Source organism: Paraphaeosphaeria sporulosa (assembly GCF_001642045.1).
Source record: "Paraphaeosphaeria sporulosa strain AP3s5-JAC2a unplaced genomic scaffold CC84scaffold_6, whole genome shotgun sequence".
In the NCBI taxonomy this organism is placed as follows: Eukaryota; Fungi; Ascomycota; class Dothideomycetes; order Pleosporales; family Didymosphaeriaceae; genus Paraphaeosphaeria; species Paraphaeosphaeria sporulosa.
Genome location: NW_017253365.1, coordinates 1681263 through 1697908, shown reverse-complemented (window position 1 = coordinate 1697908; position 16646 = coordinate 1681263). Strand labels below are relative to the sequence as shown.

At 51.6% G+C, this 16646-nt stretch overlaps 6 protein-coding genes across 6 annotated transcripts; 3 read left to right on the top strand and 3 right to left on the bottom strand.

The window, feature by feature from the left end:
- Positions 1 to 557: 557 nt before the first annotated feature.
- CC84DRAFT_1260207 (NAD(P)-binding protein) lies at positions 558 to 2125 on the bottom strand (the record flags this gene model as incomplete). The annotated part of the gene is made up of 8 exons (XM_018184974.1): positions 1956 to 2125; positions 1725 to 1903; positions 1561 to 1673; positions 1393 to 1509; positions 1274 to 1346; positions 1116 to 1219; positions 768 to 1045; positions 558 to 720 (listed from the first exon to the last, which is right to left on the bottom strand). Exons 1-8 carry the CDS (start codon positions 2000 to 2002, stop codon positions 558 to 560), a joined length of 1074 nt encoding a protein of 357 aa, XP_018035285.1. The 5' UTR covers positions 2003 to 2125.
- On the top strand, positions 1951 to 4917 carry CC84DRAFT_1247403 (uncharacterized protein; the record flags this gene model as incomplete). Its single annotated transcript, XM_018184233.1, has 8 exons — positions 1951 to 2427; positions 2479 to 2482; positions 2712 to 2853; positions 2910 to 3334; positions 3380 to 3669; positions 3816 to 4121; positions 4175 to 4428; positions 4515 to 4917. Exons 1-8 carry the CDS (start codon positions 2365 to 2367, stop codon positions 4915 to 4917), a joined length of 1887 nt encoding a protein of 628 aa, XP_018035284.1. The 5' UTR covers positions 1951 to 2364.
- A 191-nt stretch (positions 4918 to 5108) lies between these two features.
- CC84DRAFT_1206463 (uncharacterized protein) lies at positions 5109 to 6342 on the bottom strand (the record flags this gene model as incomplete). The annotated part of the gene is made up of 4 exons (XM_018182030.1): positions 5109 to 5542; positions 5669 to 5935; positions 6167 to 6228; positions 6303 to 6342. The coding sequence occupies 4 exons, from the start codon at positions 6340 to 6342 to the stop codon at positions 5369 to 5371; spliced, it is 543 nt and encodes a 180-aa protein (XP_018035283.1). The 3' UTR covers positions 5109 to 5368.
- Positions 6343 to 6470: 128 nt separating this feature from the next.
- Positions 6471 to 7598, top strand: CC84DRAFT_1247394 (endoglucanase). The gene is made up of 3 exons (XM_018184232.1): positions 6471 to 6962; positions 7009 to 7190; positions 7237 to 7598. Exons 1-3 carry the CDS (start codon positions 6498 to 6500, stop codon positions 7403 to 7405), a joined length of 816 nt encoding a protein of 271 aa, XP_018035282.1. The 5' UTR covers positions 6471 to 6497; the 3' UTR covers positions 7406 to 7598.
- A 1818-nt stretch (positions 7599 to 9416) lies between these two features.
- CC84DRAFT_1147916 (uncharacterized protein) lies at positions 9417 to 11126 on the bottom strand (the record flags this gene model as incomplete). Its single annotated transcript, XM_018176610.1, has 6 exons — positions 10952 to 11126; positions 10840 to 10902; positions 10708 to 10790; positions 10264 to 10661; positions 9577 to 10209; positions 9417 to 9489 (listed from the first exon to the last, which is right to left on the bottom strand). Exons 1-6 carry the CDS (start codon positions 11073 to 11075, stop codon positions 9417 to 9419), a joined length of 1374 nt encoding a protein of 457 aa, XP_018035281.1. The 5' UTR covers positions 11076 to 11126.
- A 3246-nt stretch (positions 11127 to 14372) lies between these two features.
- Positions 14373 to 16177, top strand: CC84DRAFT_809205 (uncharacterized protein). Its single transcript, XM_018187504.1, has 2 exons — positions 14373 to 15681; positions 15732 to 16177. Exons 1-2 carry the CDS (start codon positions 14528 to 14530, stop codon positions 16039 to 16041), a joined length of 1464 nt encoding a protein of 487 aa, XP_018035280.1. The 5' UTR covers positions 14373 to 14527; the 3' UTR covers positions 16042 to 16177.
- The last annotated feature ends 469 nt before the right edge of the window (positions 16178 to 16646 follow it).

Sequence of the window (16646 nt, the reverse complement as noted above, 5' to 3'; positions counted from 1 at the left end):
TAAGCACCAACGGCACGGAGGTTGGCGACGGAGTACAATGTTTGCATTCTAGATAGCGTGCGCGGCGACTGGGTGTAACGGTGCGGTGAGCGGTGATAACATGTTCATGGTTTACAACTGCGACGCCTGAATACGGGTATTGGCACTGCGAGCGATGAGCTTCGGGTCTTGATGAGCGTGAAATGAGCGTTAGCACGAGTAGAGTTAGTTGCAAGTCACGCTACGATACGGCCGTTGTTTTAGGCGACGCCCCAAAGTCCGCTCGATGGGGGCCGAAAGGATCACGAAGTGGCTCACTTGCCACAGCCTTAAATATGGTGGCCTGAACTTGCTAATGCTGCACAAACGTTGAGGGACTCACCTTGTTTAGTCAAATGGTTTGAATATGTATGCCATGCTACCTCATCTGGCATGATGCCATGTGGACTCTTAATACAGTGGTGCTCAGATATGACTGCCCACAGGTGCTGCGCAGCTCGGTCATCATCATCCAGAAAAAAATGTATGTCTGATTGAGAAATGACTTAATCGATCGATACATTTTCCCGCGTGTAAAGCTAATCCGTAGCAGGCTGCATGAGCTTATCGAAAATGCCGGTCCGGATCGTATCCAAGTCCAACACGGCCTGAACTTCTTCGTCTGTACTTTCCAAGAACCTCCGTTCGTCCCAAATAGGTTGCCATCCTAATTGGCGAGCATTCACAGGTTCAAGACCTCCGCTGCAGATTATTGTTAATACGTCGTTACGCATCGTGGGTCGTCTTACCTAGCAGTACCCATAGCTCGAATGAATTGAACTGGGAATTTCAGAGCCTTCGCTGCTGCCTCATCGCTCGGCCATAGTTCCACTTCAGGATCTGCTACGAGTCCACGCGCATGCAACGACTGAGCTATGGCTCGCATGTAGGCCCACCATGGTGCTCTATGGGCCATGGCGAAATAGTAACCGTCTTTGCCACTGGGAATGTCTTCGTTTTCCAGTATCTTATGCACCAAGATCCTATATAATGCGACTAAATCCGAGATGTGCGCTGCGGGGGGATGCTGTGACGATTGCACGTATCAGAATCTGGGGTTCGTGGACAGGAAAGGAGAAGTATGGAATCAGACGTACACCATCTACGTCGAATTTGTGCACTTTTTCGAGTCTGATACTGGCTTGAATGAGCGCTGGAATGAGGATCGATACTTTCCTCCATTCGCCCTTGCCCCTTCCATCTGACCAATCTTTTAGCGTGGCTATTGCGACAGCAACACTTTGGCTTTACTTACACACATTCGGTACCACAACATTGAAGCATTTGACGCCGCACTCTTGCGCTTTCTCAACTACCAGAAGATTGGTCTATATGGTTAATTGGCTATTGTCAGTGTCATGCAAGTACACTGACCTGGAGAACAGGATGCGAACTCCCCAGCTCCTTCTCCTTCTCGTAAATCGACTCCGTGTCCTTGAGCATCCCATGCGGCCATCCTGCTTCTTCTGAGAACAACGTCGTGACTGACGACTGTAGCAGGTTCAGTGGCATGTCGGGTAGTGCGCTATCTTGAGGTCTCACATGTATGAAAAAGACCGGCTTTCCGGTCGTACTTCGGCGGCGTCCGAGTGCTTCAACCAAATTCGTAACGATTAAAGTATCTGATGAGTTTGCAGCGTGGATGATGAGATCAACTAATGCAGTTAGCGAACTGTAGGAGAATTCCTGCTGGCAAAGTGGCATACTTTGGTTTTGGTCAACTGCGGCTGCTACAGCTGCACTATCGTCAAGCTCGAAGTTAAGTACACTCACATTAAGCTTCGAGAGTGCTTGAAGTTGCTCTTCGGATCTAACCACGGCGTGAAGTTTTGCAGGTGCGAGCAAGTCGGGCCGCGATAGGAAGTCGGCGAGTATGGAACCACCGCTGCACGTAGTCAGTATCCCAGTGCTGAATATACACTTCAAGGGTAACACACATATAGCCCGCTGCGCCAGTGACCAAGATGTTTTTGACGTGACTCATGGTGTGGTGCTGTGATTGTTTGTTGCCTCGATTCCATGCTGCACAGGCTCGCACTGTTATTTATATCACGGGCTCAACAGACGAAGCAGGTATGATCATGTATGTTTCGCTATGGGATCAGCGTAGATGCGCGGGTTTGCGTGCGGTTGCGACATAATGGTTCGTTATTGGTAGGAGGGAGAGTGGGCAATCCTGTTAGCCAATGACGATGAAACGCCCATAGTACCGTACCGGAAACGCGCGCGTTTCCGCAACGAACCCGAAAAGCCCCAAAGTCTCCGAGTGCTCACACTGTTCTCCAAGTCGAGTAGGAAACTCTCACTATTAATCGAGAAGCATCCCCAGTTCATCTCGTCGAAAACATGGAAATGCGCGGAAATCCGGTGGAAGAACAGGAAAGGACTTTCCGAGTCGCACGACGTTCAGTAAGTTTGGCTGTATGTTTTCCTTAGGTTCCTACTGACGGAGAGGTATAGTGTGGTACGTGGATTTGGGTTGCAAATCTGGCACTTCTACTGTTTTTGGCATCTCCAATCTCTGCCTACATATAGGCACTCCTGTTGGCGAGGCTTCCAAGTTGATTGGTCTTTCACATCTTGCGACTCCCCAAGTCTGAAGTCCAACAAACATCAGCACCCAACTGACATGTTTATTCATGTCCCAATTGGCATATACGAGCATGGACTGATATGATTTCCACACAATCTAGATCAGTGCCGCACCCGTAAGATTGGTTGTGACCGCGGCTCCCCATGTGCTCCCTGTATTTCCGCACGTTTGTCCTGCACCCATAGCGCTGTGGCCTATAGCTCTGCTAGCACTAAGCAAAGAGTATTGATATCTGCAAAATAGTAAGTTACAGCTCCTACAATCGACGATGCATGACTGACTCTCCGTTGCGGTCTAGTGAGCAGAAGATTGATGGAATCGCCAGAGATATCGATGGCATCAAACAGATGTTGCAGACTCTCCAAGTGGCTGAACATGAATTTCGTCCTCGCACCGTGTCAGGGCCACAAAGTACGCAGGGCAGTCCTATGCCACTCCCTAGAGATACACAGCTGCACCCTGAAACGAACAGTGAGATTGTGTGGGGTCATTCAGCACACATGATCGATTTCATCAAAGCTATTGTTAGAGATGGTGCCTCCCGATCGACTGGGCCGGAGGCAAATCAAGTTCTCTCGACGCTGCAGAAGCTATTGCATGCACTCGAGTCGCCTCCTCAAGCTCTGGGACAGCGATATTCACGGGAAGGAATCGCATCCAATCGTGATGGCATCAACATGCCACCACAAGAGTCGGCTGTGACCGTTTTGCGATGGGCGAAAGGTTCGGTCCAACACAAGACACGGAATCAATACTGACCAGCAGCAGAGCATGCATCCAACGCTAGGATTAGCTGGCTCGCAAAACTACTACCTCTTGATAGATTCACTAATATTTGCCAGAACTTGTACTTCTCAGTTCAGGACTACTCCGAGATCGAATTCATACTTGCCAACGGGTTCCTATCTTACGTGTTTTTCGAACACGTTGTCGTCTCAGGGCGATCAGATTACGCGCAGTACTCCAGGTGCTGTCGGGACAACCTAAACACCGCGCTGTCGCAGCTACCACTGTTGATTCCATCATCGATTGAAGTTGTGGCAGCACTTACATTAGGGGTGATATCCACCTGAAGGAAACAATAGCAACATGCTAAGTGCAATAGGCATACAATGCGGTCGAAGACTCTAGGGCCAGAAAAGCTTGGACGTTTATCTCTGCCGCCGCAAATCACTGTCTGAATCTCGGCTACCATCGTCACCAGCCTTACACTGAACGAACTGACGATTTATGGCTCGCTCAGCAACGTCTCTTCTGGGCAGTCTACAGACTCGACAAAGGCATATCACTTCGGCTCGGACAATCTTCCACGATACGTGACGAAGAAATATCATTATCATCGATTCCTGACGATCCAGGCGTGAGAACTGCCAGTATCCAGGGCCGCGCATATAATGAGTTGTATAGTCCGAAGGGTCTTCTCCGTGAAGATGCCGAGCGCGCATATATCGCAGCATCACTTGGTACAGAACTAAAGCAGTGTATAAATGACACACGCGACGCGATATTGGTGAGCCTCCTTTTTCTGCGCTTTGAATCAAGGCCACTAAAGTCAAACCCTAGGAGAATGCTGGCGGTCTCTCTGCCAATACAGCGGATCCAGTCGGAGTGGTCTATATGCAGTGCGAGCTGATATGTCAATATTCTTTGCTCACACTTGTGCTCCGCGCGGTTCCTGTTTCACTTGGGGCTGTGTGCAGCATCTCTGAAGAATGTCTCAAAGTTGCGCGCGAAGCTCTCCGCGCACACGAGGAATGCATTACTACCATGAGAAGCTGTAAGAACGAGCCGTTGATGCTTTTGAGATACCTCAACTGGTGAGTTCTGGTACCTTCTGAATACCGCCGTTCAAGTTCAATCATCAAAACTCACCTACTATTCTTACTGACTGTAACATCTGTAGGGCCATCGTCCATTGTCCGTTTCCTCCCTTCAGCATTCTGCTTACTCATGCCATCCAAATGATGGACGTACCTGAGATAGAACACTTGGAGCGCTTTGCAGCATCCCTAGAGCCATCGGGTTCTACCACGAAGCCGGACACGATAACAGAACCTCACCACCTCTACAACATCCTTTGTAAAGCTGCGAGATTGTACTTGGACTTCAATACTGGTCCAGTGAGCGGCAATTTTATTAGACTTGAATCAGACACCATCCCTAATATTGACTTTACTGAACCGGGCTTGGGGCGCACTAGCGTAGCTGCTTTCCCGGAGTCCCGCCTTGATGAAGGTTGGTTAGGGCAATGGTTTCACGAAAACCAACTAGTCATGAGCGTCCTAGACGAGAATGCTTTCTTCTAAGAGCAAGTGATCTCCTTATAGGAAATGGCATGCAATCGAAGATTGCTAAAGGTAGCATCAACGCTTTCTATTAGCGGCAGTCTGACTATCGTGTGTGTGAATGCTGTGACTGGTCAGAGGAAACGATTGAGAATGCGGGGTCGCTACTTATTATAGTGAGGATATCATATGAGAAGGCCGGGGCAGTTGATGTCGACGGACGCTAAATCGGGACCAGACCAGTATCCATAGGCTAGCCACCGTAGCGGTGGATTGCACAAACCTACGTGTTTGTTGAGTATCCGCCGAAGCCTCGCCATCCAGCACCCAGAGTGCGTACAGAGACGAAGCCGAGATGCCAGACTTGGACAGCATATACTACACCAACATCCCGCCCTAGTTTTTTTGAGTAGCTTTCGTCTCTTGTATCAAAGTCCATCTGTTACAAAATCCATAGCGATACAAGCACCATCTACTTCGACAGCTTCCTGTCACGGTTTCCACGGTAATGTTCTCTTCTAGATCTAGACGCACACATTGCAGACCCGATGTCCATGTACTCGTCTGATCGCATAGCTGTGACAGGGCTTGCCGCATAAGCTTTCGCGACGTACCTCCTGCATATGTAAACAGCGCTAGGTTTTTTCTATTGCGACCTTAGCTTTTCAGCCTGAAGAACCTCAAGTGCTCCCATCACACTTGAGAATGTCCTCCCTGGTGTGGACTACCTTCAACTTCGGTTGAATACGCAAAATCGTTCCGCCAAGCTCACCGTTATTCCCAATTTGGAGTCCTTTTGCGTGGACTGATCGGGTGAACAGATTTGTGGCGCCTTCGGACAGGCGTCTTGATTCTGTTCCGGTAGGATGTCACCTAGCTGCTTCGGCGCTTTTATTCGCGAATGCGGGGAAACAAGGGTGCCCTTACCAAATGTACTGAGAACGCGGTGCCGGGCGAACGCGCGAGAGCCCACGTGTTGTGACCTTGCTGCATTGTACAACTGTGAAAGACGCGGGAGCGAGTGCAGCGGCGCACATGACTGGATAGAGGTCAAATAGCCGAGATTTGAGATGTGAGACACCAAGAGGAAAACCACCCACTGTGGGGAAGGTCTCCAGAAGCAGCAGGTAAGATACGTAAAGGGGTCGACACTGGATAAAGGTGTATCCAATACTACAGTATGGCTCACGGAGAAGCATCGTATGTCGCTCTGCGGGGTTACGAAGGATTGCGGAGAAGGCGTTCTGACCCTGGCACGTAGTGCACTGACCTGCGAAAGGCCGACGGCAGCTAAACTCGACTTCGGATAGAGTTCGCGGCCTAGGTCAAATGCTACCAGCATCAAATCTCGTTACTGTGGTGGTTAACGGCTCGCTGATCCCTGCGTGGCGACGCGCCATGCTCACACAGAGCAGGTGGGCGCTGTTCTCGGCCTGGCATTGTCATAGCAGGACCACATAAATTACTCGCTGCGACCGGTCCTTATATAACCCGTCCGTCTCTGGTGCAGATCGACTAGATCTCTCTGGCACCGTCGCACTCCCTTGCTAATAAATGATGCTCCAGAGTCTTCCCGCCCGCATCAAACTTCCTATCACGCAATGACGGCTCTTTGTCTTCGCAACATCTTCGTTGTATTGAACTTGTTCGCCCTTCACGCCAGGTCTGCAAGCCTAAATATTTCAGGAGAGGCAGTTACAACAAGATTCTGGGACTGCTGCAAACCTTCCTGCGCCTGGAAAGAGAAAGCTGCATTCGACCGACCTGTGCTGTCATGTAGCAGCGACGACAAACCTACGACCATCGACGTCGGTACCGGATGCAATGGTGGCTCTGCATACCTCTGTTCTGATCAACAGCCTTGGAGTGTCAACGACACTTTCTCCTATGGATTCGCAGGCGTCTACATCTTGCCGAGTCTCACTGGTGGAAAGATTGAAGACGCGTGGTGCTGCGCCTGCTACCAGCTGGACTTCACCAGCGATCCGCTCAAAGGGAAAACCATGATTGTCCAGGCCTCGAACACTGCCTACGACATCAATACCGCCAACCGGTTTTCCTTGGCGGTGAGTCAATCCGGTCGCTCGTGGTTCGTGTCGCTAATCTCGATAGATACCTGGTGGCAACACAACCTCACATGACGCCTGCGCCCGTCAGTACGGTGTGGATCAAACTGTTTTCGGTACCGAAAACACTGGGATCACGTCCAAGGATGATTGTCAAAAGCTACCCGAAGCTTTGCAGGATGGTTGCAAGTGGCGCTTCGACTGGTACGAGGACCAGGCGTTTCCTACGTAAGTATGCATGCCTTGAAACAGGGTGCTATCTGACGTTCTACAGCGCAAATTTCAAACGCGTCCCTTGCCCAACCGAGCTCACCTCCAGAACCCAGTGCACTCGTACCGACGAGAAGCAACTTATCTCGGGTGACACCTCATCAGCGACAGTTCTCTTCCCCTCGTTCAAGGTCCTCTCGCTAGTCATCATCGCCGGCATGTTCTTAGTATGAGCATTCCCATGATACTCCCACTTCCACTTGGCCTTTCACTATTGACATCACCCTGACCCTCTTTCGCCCAACCCAGATCAGGCGACGCCTCGAGGTCCGGTTTATTCCATGCATGGATAAACTTCATCACGACAACCGCGGAATGCCGGCCAGGGCACTCACCAATAGATGCACCATTGTTACACAGAGACTGCCATTAACGAATCATGCGGCATGCTCACCCTACGTACGCATGGGCGGCAATCACGTTTCCCTTCACCGATTTACGTCGAAACGATTCTGTTTCTTGTCTTGTAGCACGATCATCAAAAGGTTATTGGATTGCGTAGTGTACTTTACGATGTTTGGCCACGTTGCCACACGGTCTGGTTTGGAGAGGGGCTCCGATGGCGTTCTGTGTCGCTCACGATGAGCTGTTAGTTTTCCTTTCTGCATCTGGAGGCTTCCTCCGTTCCGAATTGAGTATCGGTTTGGGCATCATTTCTTACGAGGCAGCATTCGCTTCAGCCTCCGAATCCGGCGCGCTTGAGACCGGCCGTGTGGCGGGAGGGCTTTTACTTGACAATTTTCAGGGAAATTGGGAAGTTTGGCTTCGTCTATGGCTTGTCGAATCAAATCAATACGGTTGCCCCCAGCTGAAGGCGGAAGATTTCCCTTTCTGTAACTCCGCCTGTCTGCAACATCAGCTTGCTCGCCATCGCGTTTTCGTACTCATCGAGAATTCGTGGGAAAGATTTCACCGCTGTTCATCTTGCGTAGCGAATGACCATTTTCCGTCGCAACCAGTCCACACGCATCCCCCAGATTCCGGCATTCCTGCTCAAAGTAGCAACTCGGCCTCAGTTATTCTTCCGCCAAGCATATAATCGGCAAGGATAGCCAATTGCCTGAATGCATAAAATTGTGTGGCTGGGGTCAGGGGTCCGCCAGACCAGGGTTGTTTTCGCTACTTTATCCATATCAACCGCGGGGTAAGTTGGAGAACGAATACCAGAATTCTGGATTTACAAGCCGGCCAGTCCGAAAGTCTAGGTTGCCCCTCTCTGACTCGAAAGCTGTTCGACCAGTGTTGCGCTATACCGTAGCAAAGAAGCATGAATGGTGGAATCACCACCAAAAGCAATGTGCAGAGTGGCGTACGGAATGGCCGTTGATACCGAGCCGCGCCCACAAGAGGTAGCTTACCGGATCCACTTTCACATGGAGTGTAAGCGACCGCTCAACCCCAGAATCTTTGCATGTCACGCGCAGCCGCTCACAGTTGCCGAGGGCCTCTACTGCAGGGCCACCAACACGACGAAGGAATATCACAGAAGCTTGTTCGCTATGCATCCGAACTTCTGGCCACGCCAAAGCTGACATGGTGATCTTTGGCCGCAATAGTCGCGGCATAACCAACTGGGCACTATTGTCTGCACGAGGATCTTTATCATCATCTAGGTTCGTGGCAGGTCTTTTGACCAAACGACAAGGAATCTGGTCAAGATTTTCTCCTGCACCTACACACGTACCTACAGTAGCTCAAGGCGTGCTCCCAAATAAGCGGAGCGACCAGCTCCTCACACCACGAGTCTACTCACCTGCCAAACTGGCCTCCGTCCACAGGCGGAGCACGGAAGCTATCCTAACCTCGAGTCTATCGGTGGCTGCCACGCCACACACGATCCCTGTCTGCTTGACCGGCAACCGGGCTAAAGCGGCCAGCACGGCTGCCGGGCCTGAGCGCCGGCAAGGAGCGTGATGTGGTCTGAGTACTTGCGGGAGACAGTGCTGCCATGCGAGATGAAAGCTGGGGATCTGGGGTGCATGCCATGATGGCGCGCTCAACACTCATGCACGGAGGTCGAAACATGGTGTCGGGCCAATGTCTTGTCGAGCTGTAGCATGTGTAGGTGAAACAACACTGCAATCTCGCAACGATCGTGGTGTTCGCGAAGCCCTAGACGTCCATGATCATGAAAGCTGCGTGATTCATATACTATGCTATGCTATGCTACGCTGAAAGGATAAACTATGGGTATCTTAGAATCTCATCCTCATCGTCCACTTCCCTAAGCAGCACCGGGCTCAAGGGCACAATCGGACTCAACACCGGACTCATCGTCGCATTGGAAACCCGTCTCGGGCTCGTTATGAGAAGCGGGGTCTCTGAGGTCCGCCTTGGGTGAGACGAGAACGTAGCCTCCGAGGGTCGTCTCGGGCTTGACGCCATAGTTGCCTCACTCAATCTCCACTCGATCTCTTTGTGGTTATCCACCAGTGTCGGTCCGCTTCCTAAACTCTCAATACTCGTCACTGTCTCTAAAGCGTCGCCCTTCTCAAGACTATCGGCGGTTTCGTATCTATCGACGCTGTTTCTGCGGCTCGGCTTGTGAGATCTGGGTTTTGAAGACCGACTCTTCTTTCGTAGAACCGCAGGCTTGAGACCCCTCTGCTTCCCCGAGTCCATAATGTCGCCCGAGCGGGCGAGCGAGGAAGAGAAGTCATCCGTAAGACAAGGTAGGATCTTGTTGAGAAATCTCCGCTTGCGACTTGCCACATGGGTAATCGAGGACGAGTTCGAGTTGCTCCATTGCCATTCACTCCGAAACTCACGCTCTATGGGCGTGGCCTTAGTCTTGAAGTTGAACACCCAGCGTGTGACGAGGCCGCGCAGGATCGGTATATTGGCCACAATGATGGCGACATTGTTCTCAATGTGACTGATGCAGTAGTCGATCGGGTAAGTCCAGTCGGTCTTGAACGAAGTGAAGAGTCGGTCGCGATACGTCAGATATATTTTGGCTGCACCAATCGCTGTGACACTGGTATGATATCAGAGAAAGTTGTGCGAAGAACATATAGCGGTGGCAACTCACGCTAAGCTCGAGGTGAAGACCGCCAGCACTACTAGTCGTGATCGCAACCTCGCGCTCATCATGCGACGAACGATGATAAAGGGAATCGGAAAGATCAAAAGATCGGTAAGCAGATTTGCGCAGGTGACCCAGATCAGCATCTCGCCCATTCGATGTCGGCCCATGCAGTGCAGTCCTCCAAAGGTCCGTGGTTTCCATGTGTTCCCTGTTTGCGGTGGGCAGATAAAGATGTACAGACACCACGGAATCAGTGCGCTTCCGACAGTAAATATGAGTATCCCGTAGAGAGTCTTTTTCATCCACTCGATAACCGAGCCAGCTCGTAGGAGGAGGAGTATTATCGACACTTTCACGAGTGGAAGAATAGGTATGTTCAGGAGATTGAATGCGAGGAGGATCTACGGCGATTAGATATATGAAATGACAAGGCTGGAGAATGCGCACTTGGTGATATTCGTCATAATTGGGCTCGATGTCGTTCGGTGGAACATCGAATATATGTATCCCGACGTGCCACATTTTGACATCTGCGCAGAGGTCAGAAAGGTGTGCTTTTGAGCCCAGTGTGACACTCACGTCTCCATGAGGGCCCGATAAGCGCAAGAGAAAGTATTGTCGGGAAAACTATCAACCAGTCGTCTAAGGAACACCGTTAGCACTGCGAAGTGAGATGTCGCAAGCCGCTTACCCCATCCTAGTCGCAGGTTGAGCTTTCGTCTTGTGTATATCCTGAGTGCGACAAATATTGAGGCCAGTACTGGTGTGAACGTGATCACAGCCAGGCAAGTATCTTGGAGCGGATACCTGGGCATTTTGACAGCGAGGTGGCCTCGACCGAAAACCGCGGAACGCACAGCGCGCGCCTACGCGTGCGGGCACGCTCATATAACAGCTTGGGCGGCACCGCCTTCGTGTGGGTATCGACCCCGGCCCACTCTGTCCGGCTGTCCGCGCTGGCTTTCCCCCGCAATAAACAAGGGTCTGTATATTAAACGACGGCTGCAAGGCAGTGATCACCCTGGTCTACAGACGAATGCCACCGGTTCACGTGGACTCTATAATATGTGAAAAGCATACTAAGTCGTCTGAATAAAGTCTGGTTCTCCGACCTAAAGTGATATGGACCGATTCTAACACCAGCATACATGAGTATTCTTCCGGCTTCTAGATGGTAACGGAGGCTGTCGCTTGGTCTGGAGCGACAGGGCCCGACATCCAGGTCTGAAGCGTGACTTGAGGGGTGCAACGCAATACGAGCCTTGTCAATTCGGAGGCGTCCCGCTTCGACAATTCGTTTTGGAAGGCAAATTGTCGGCGGTCCGTCGCGATTTCCCCGGGTACTTGGTCAAATGCTCATCCAGACCACAGCTTCCACTGATAATGCCAGTGGGCGCTTGTATCGCAAGGGCAAGATGCCGTCGTTCAAGGGATCCTTTGGTCGTGTGGTTGCGTTACCCGATCAATGCGCAATTTCAAAGTGGCAGACAAATCGTCTCACGATGCGCTGTTGAGTAACACTATATGCGCCACTGATCGCAGTGACAGCTGCGTTTGCAAGATGGTAGCTATCAAGACTGCTCTGGTCATTGGTGGCTCCTTGCCAAAACCCGCAGTCGCACAGGACAAGCTCGGGCAGAAGGATTAAGCGTAGCTTCCGAAGCGAAAGCCGGCATACTATGCTGGACACACCTTTCATTTAGAGAGGACACTAGAAGCCTCTCCACGAATCCGCTCCTGGCGCAATAAAGCGTATGACGCAAGAAATCTGCCGAGATTCGCTGCAGCACGATTGCTCAGTACCTGCCCTTACCCTAACGCTTGGCCGACCGGTTGTAGCTACTGCTGCCATCGGGTCAAGGTTCACAGGTGTTGTCGCAACAGGAAACGGCCATTGGAAGGATTCTCTCTCCGAGGACTGAAGCTTCGCGCATTGAGCACATGCGATGCAAAATGGACTTTATTTGAAGCAGGAATAAGAAATGTGCGATGGACCTGGTACGTGTCGCGGCCTCGGCTCGTTCGAGCCCACGAATGTAGGTATCTTGGAGGTCCTTCCATGTGGGGCAGGCACGTGATCATTACTATCACATAAGTCGTTCGCGAAGTTGGGTGATATTTGTATGGATGAGCATTTAGCAAGAATGCCATAGTTCTTGAGCCTGGGAGGCCGTAATCAGATTCAGACCTCTGCAGTCGCTTATCTGGGTCGTGATCGAAGTTGGTGGCATAACATGTACTCCAAATGCCATTGGGTTGGCGTGGTTGCACTTTTCCATGATAGGATTTGACTCAGCAGCTGATATTATATCAATAAATCTCTGTCTACCTCTCGTTTGAGTTGCAGCGTTCATCACAGTGAGTTCCCAGACTCACGTGTGACTGTTCCAAAAGAAATATCTATCAATTGTGTGTGTTGAATAATCGTGGCGTACAACCTTTGGCAGCGTAGAGCAATCTCTGTTTCGTGGACTGGTAAATGTCTGGCCAGAGGTGCTTCTGTCTTGCTATCCGTGCACTGGTATCAGTGTTCTCACGCCTCGCTCACCTGTAACAAAGTAGCATAGGTATACCCAACCCAGCATGGTTTTGGTGCACAGAATTGATCGCCCTCTTAAGAGCAAGATCTACCAGCTCTGTAGGTCTGGTGATATCTCGTGGGATGGAGAGTGCTGGCTTCACAAACGTGATCGTCTCGCAAAGTACAACCCCACAAGCTACAATGCGGAGATTGGCGACTTCTACTGCATGCCGCAAACCTTTTTGCCCGTTGTACGTGGTCTATGATGGCACAACGGACTAATTTCGCCAGGCAGCTACCTGCACTGATGATTTGAGTAGCACCTGGAAACCATCGGGACGTATATGCGCCACTTCGCTTGAGCTTCCGAAACTGATTTCGGTGGATCGATGATCGTGATTGCAATGTGTCTCCCTCCAAGAAAACATGCAGTGTCATGAACAGAATAAGTTTATGTTCGACGTGTAACACCTATGGAGTCTCCCATAAAAGCTACCATACAGTGCACATGCATATGGGGTGCGTAGTAAAACGTGAGGCCTAAAATATCTCTGGTACGTCATGTCTCGATCGACAGGTCTCAAACATGTCGCTCCACCTAGCTCCCGGTCGATCAAGATTACCACAGCAGACCACATCCCTAATCTCATTTATCGCTACTGTTCGCATGATTATACCTACCGCGGTAGCCAGCCATGATGATGCCATCAAGTGAAGCGTATGAAATAGCTGCTGTCGCCACCAGGCTACGATCTCGACACAAAGGATGGAAATACTTTCGGTGTTCAATTACACCTGAAGCTGGTTCGAGTATGTAGGATACCGGCGTGCAGATAGCGTTGATTAAAGTGTTAGTCGTTTCCATGGTTCAGTTAGGCGCGGACCGGCGCGAACGGGATCAATGCAGGAACAGCCGGGCTTCGGAGCTACGAATATGGGAAGCAGCAGAAGTCCGCTCTGATAAGCCGTTGATTCATCCTTTCCACCTGGATTGAGCGGTCGTTTGAAGCGTCACCAACTGGAGCAGGAGAGAAAACGGGGAAGCGCTAGGAGAAGAGTTTTGCTCAATAGGGTCGTTCTTCCCACTGTTCGAAAGGCCGATGGGAAAGATGCTGCGAGCCCCTGCCGAAGTGACAGCGCAAAGTCAGTTTTAGAGTTAGCGACCAGCGATCCGTTTAGAACACCTAAAACCCGCGGGCGATCCCAGCGCCATCCGTTTGCACCGCGCGTTTCATAACTCTCCACAATCCTGCACCCATGCGGCAGCTTATTCGTCAAATGCGTTCTCATTTCTGAGTTTCCGACCCCAACGCTGCCACGCGCAATCCACAACTGCCAGAGTGGGCGGGACGCCACGGGGAGGAGCGTCGGACTCCCCTTTGATTAATTTTAGTCCGTATCTCGACTGTATTCAGCATTTTCGCGCCCAGACGTGAGCATCAAGCGAATCCAGATGCTTGGTCTTGCGCTCGGGCGAACCACGCGGGCTTGTGCTGGCGCCCGCGTGGGCGCCCGCAGGTTCAACTTCCGACATACAAATATCATGTCTTCGCCCCGGGGGTTTGTGTACCCCACGGTCTCACTCATTTTCTGCCTTTCGGTACAGCTGTACCATCCATTCTTTCTTCAAATCACATTCATTTCAAGAGTCTGAGACTCGTTCGTTCATACAGTACTCAGCCTCTTCGCTGACCTGACGCTGTCAATCTCCATTCGATATCTTTCTTCAAGCCTACATTGTGAACGATGCATTCTATCATCTTCGCCATTACGGCCGCTTTGGCTGCTACTGCCGCTGCTTTTGACTGCCACGGCCCCTACTTCAGTTTCTACAACCGTCATGGCCCTGCTATGAGCTCGCAGCGACTTGATCCCGCTCTGTTCCCTGGCCAACAGAGTCCTCATATGCACGACTTCGATGGCGGAAACGCTCTCAGCGCTGATGTTTCCTACGAGAGCCTGCAAGGTTCGGACTGCACCACTGCGCGTATCAAGCCAGACAAGAGTTTGTACTGGCGCCCGGCTCTCTACTGGAACGGAAACGGTACTGGCATGTACCCCGTGCCGAACTCCTTCCTCAAGATCTACTATAAGTTTGGCGATAACGGCAACGCCAAAGCTAAGAACATCTCCGAGTTCCCCGAAGACTTTTCCATGATCGCCGGTGACCCATTCAGGCGGTCAGAAGACGAGAAGAACGAGGCTGGCATAGACTGGACTTGCATTGGCGAAGACTACTCGAGGATCACGGCGAAGGGCTTCCCTACTGGATTCACTTCTTGCGGTCAAGGCTTGACCACTCAGCTTACCTTTCCTTCTTGCTGGAACGGCAACGCACTCGACCCGAAGAAACCGAACGCACACATGGCCTACCCATCCGGTGGCGGCTCGGGTATCGACGCCTGCCCAGAAGGCTTCCAAGCTGCTCGCTTCCCCGCAATCTTCATTGAATTCTGGTGGGACGTCAAGGCATTCGACGGACAGTACAGTGCCAATGATAACCCCTGGGTCCTCGCTCAAGGTGACCCAACTGGTTTCGGAATGCACGCTGACTTCAAGAACGGTTGGGCAAAGGGTGTTCTAGCCAAGGCCACCTCTGACGATGGGTACTGCAACTGTGGATGCGGATGTGGTGACGACCAAATGAGGGAGTGCTTTGGTGCCGAGAACGTCAACAACGATGCCGATATCTCAACCTGTGCCGCCAAATCGGCCTTCGCTGACGAGGCTGGTGTTGTCGAGAAGCTCCCCGGCTGCAATCCAATCCAAGAGGGGCCCGGAGAAGCCACCGCCGTTTCTGGACCTGACTGCACTGCCGCCGCTGCTCCGGGTGCTGGTGACGCGACCTCTGCCGTTGCGTCAGCCACCAGCGCCGCCGCTTCTATCATCTCCTCCGCTGCGTAAGTCCCGCTACCACCCATGTACAGTTCGCTTCTGACTTTCCTCGCAGCTCTGAAGCCATCAGCGCCGTTTCGAGCATTGTCGCTACCATTGCAGACATCGAGTCGACAGCGACTCCCGAGTCTACGTCCAACCCTGCCCCCGAAACGACGTTGGTGAGCAAGAGCCGCCATGGCCATCACCACTACCACACTGCAGTCCCGGGCGGTGCATCTGAGGCTCTTCCGGCGGATGCCGAGAGCAGTGAATGCACCAACGCAGCCACTGTGACAGTCACGCCACCTCCGGTTACCGTGACTGTCACAGCTACAGCTGCTGGCGGGTACGCCGTCGACAGGAGGCGCCGTAGGCACAACTAGATGTGGTTGTCTTCAGTGGGGGATATTGAATGGGTGGAGGGAGCCTAGAAGATGGTGTGCTGCTGACATCGAGTATTTTCCTCCCCAACGCGTCGCCGTGCTTCGTTTTCTATAACTTGTCACGATTTTCATTGTAGATATCCTTTCACTTGCTTGATCGCAAATTTCGATCATATATGATCGCTTTACTTCAAATGGAACATGTTCTCCAGCCGCCATTAGTTTCTTGATCGATTAACAATACTTCCATGGAATCGTAGATTGATGATCTCTAATGGGCATTCAATAGTGAGACTTTGTGAGGTGGGCCTGAAGGGTTACATCCGGAAAGCGCCCAGTGCGTTGCGCGCGGCACCGCCGAAGGAGCATCAAGCTCGTTTACAAGCTGCGCGGTTGCAAGCCCGAAACGCGGTACGAGGAACGTGGAAATGAGGAGAGAGTTCTCAGGAGTAATATTAGCAGCGTTTGAACTCCTGCATTGTGGCGGAGCTGGTGGGACTGTCACGGTTTTCTTCGTAGTCAGGTGCGATGGACACACTCTCAGATAGCACAGCTTTTGCCATGCCAAAGCCATGTGGGTCTGGTGTTCATCAAACCACATGCGA

Excerpts from the sequence above, each read along its gene's own strand:
- CC84DRAFT_1247394 (XM_018184232.1), top strand. The coding sequence starts at position 6,498 with ATGACGGCTCTTTGTCTTCGCAACATCTTCGTTGTATTGAACTTGTTC. Across the intron at positions 6,963-7,008 it reads CCAACCGGTTTTCCTTGGCG|ATACCTGGTGGCAACACAAC; the intron begins GTGAGTCAATCC and ends TAATCTCGATAG. Across the intron at positions 7,191-7,236 it reads GAGGACCAGGCGTTTCCTAC|CGCAAATTTCAAACGCGTCC; the intron begins GTAAGTATGCAT and ends GACGTTCTACAG.
- CC84DRAFT_809205 (XM_018187504.1), top strand. The coding sequence starts at position 14,528 with ATGCATTCTATCATCTTCGCCATTACGGCCGCTTTGGCTGCTACTGCC. Across the intron at positions 15,682-15,731 it reads TCTATCATCTCCTCCGCTGC|CTCTGAAGCCATCAGCGCCG; the intron begins GTAAGTCCCGCT and ends CTTTCCTCGCAG.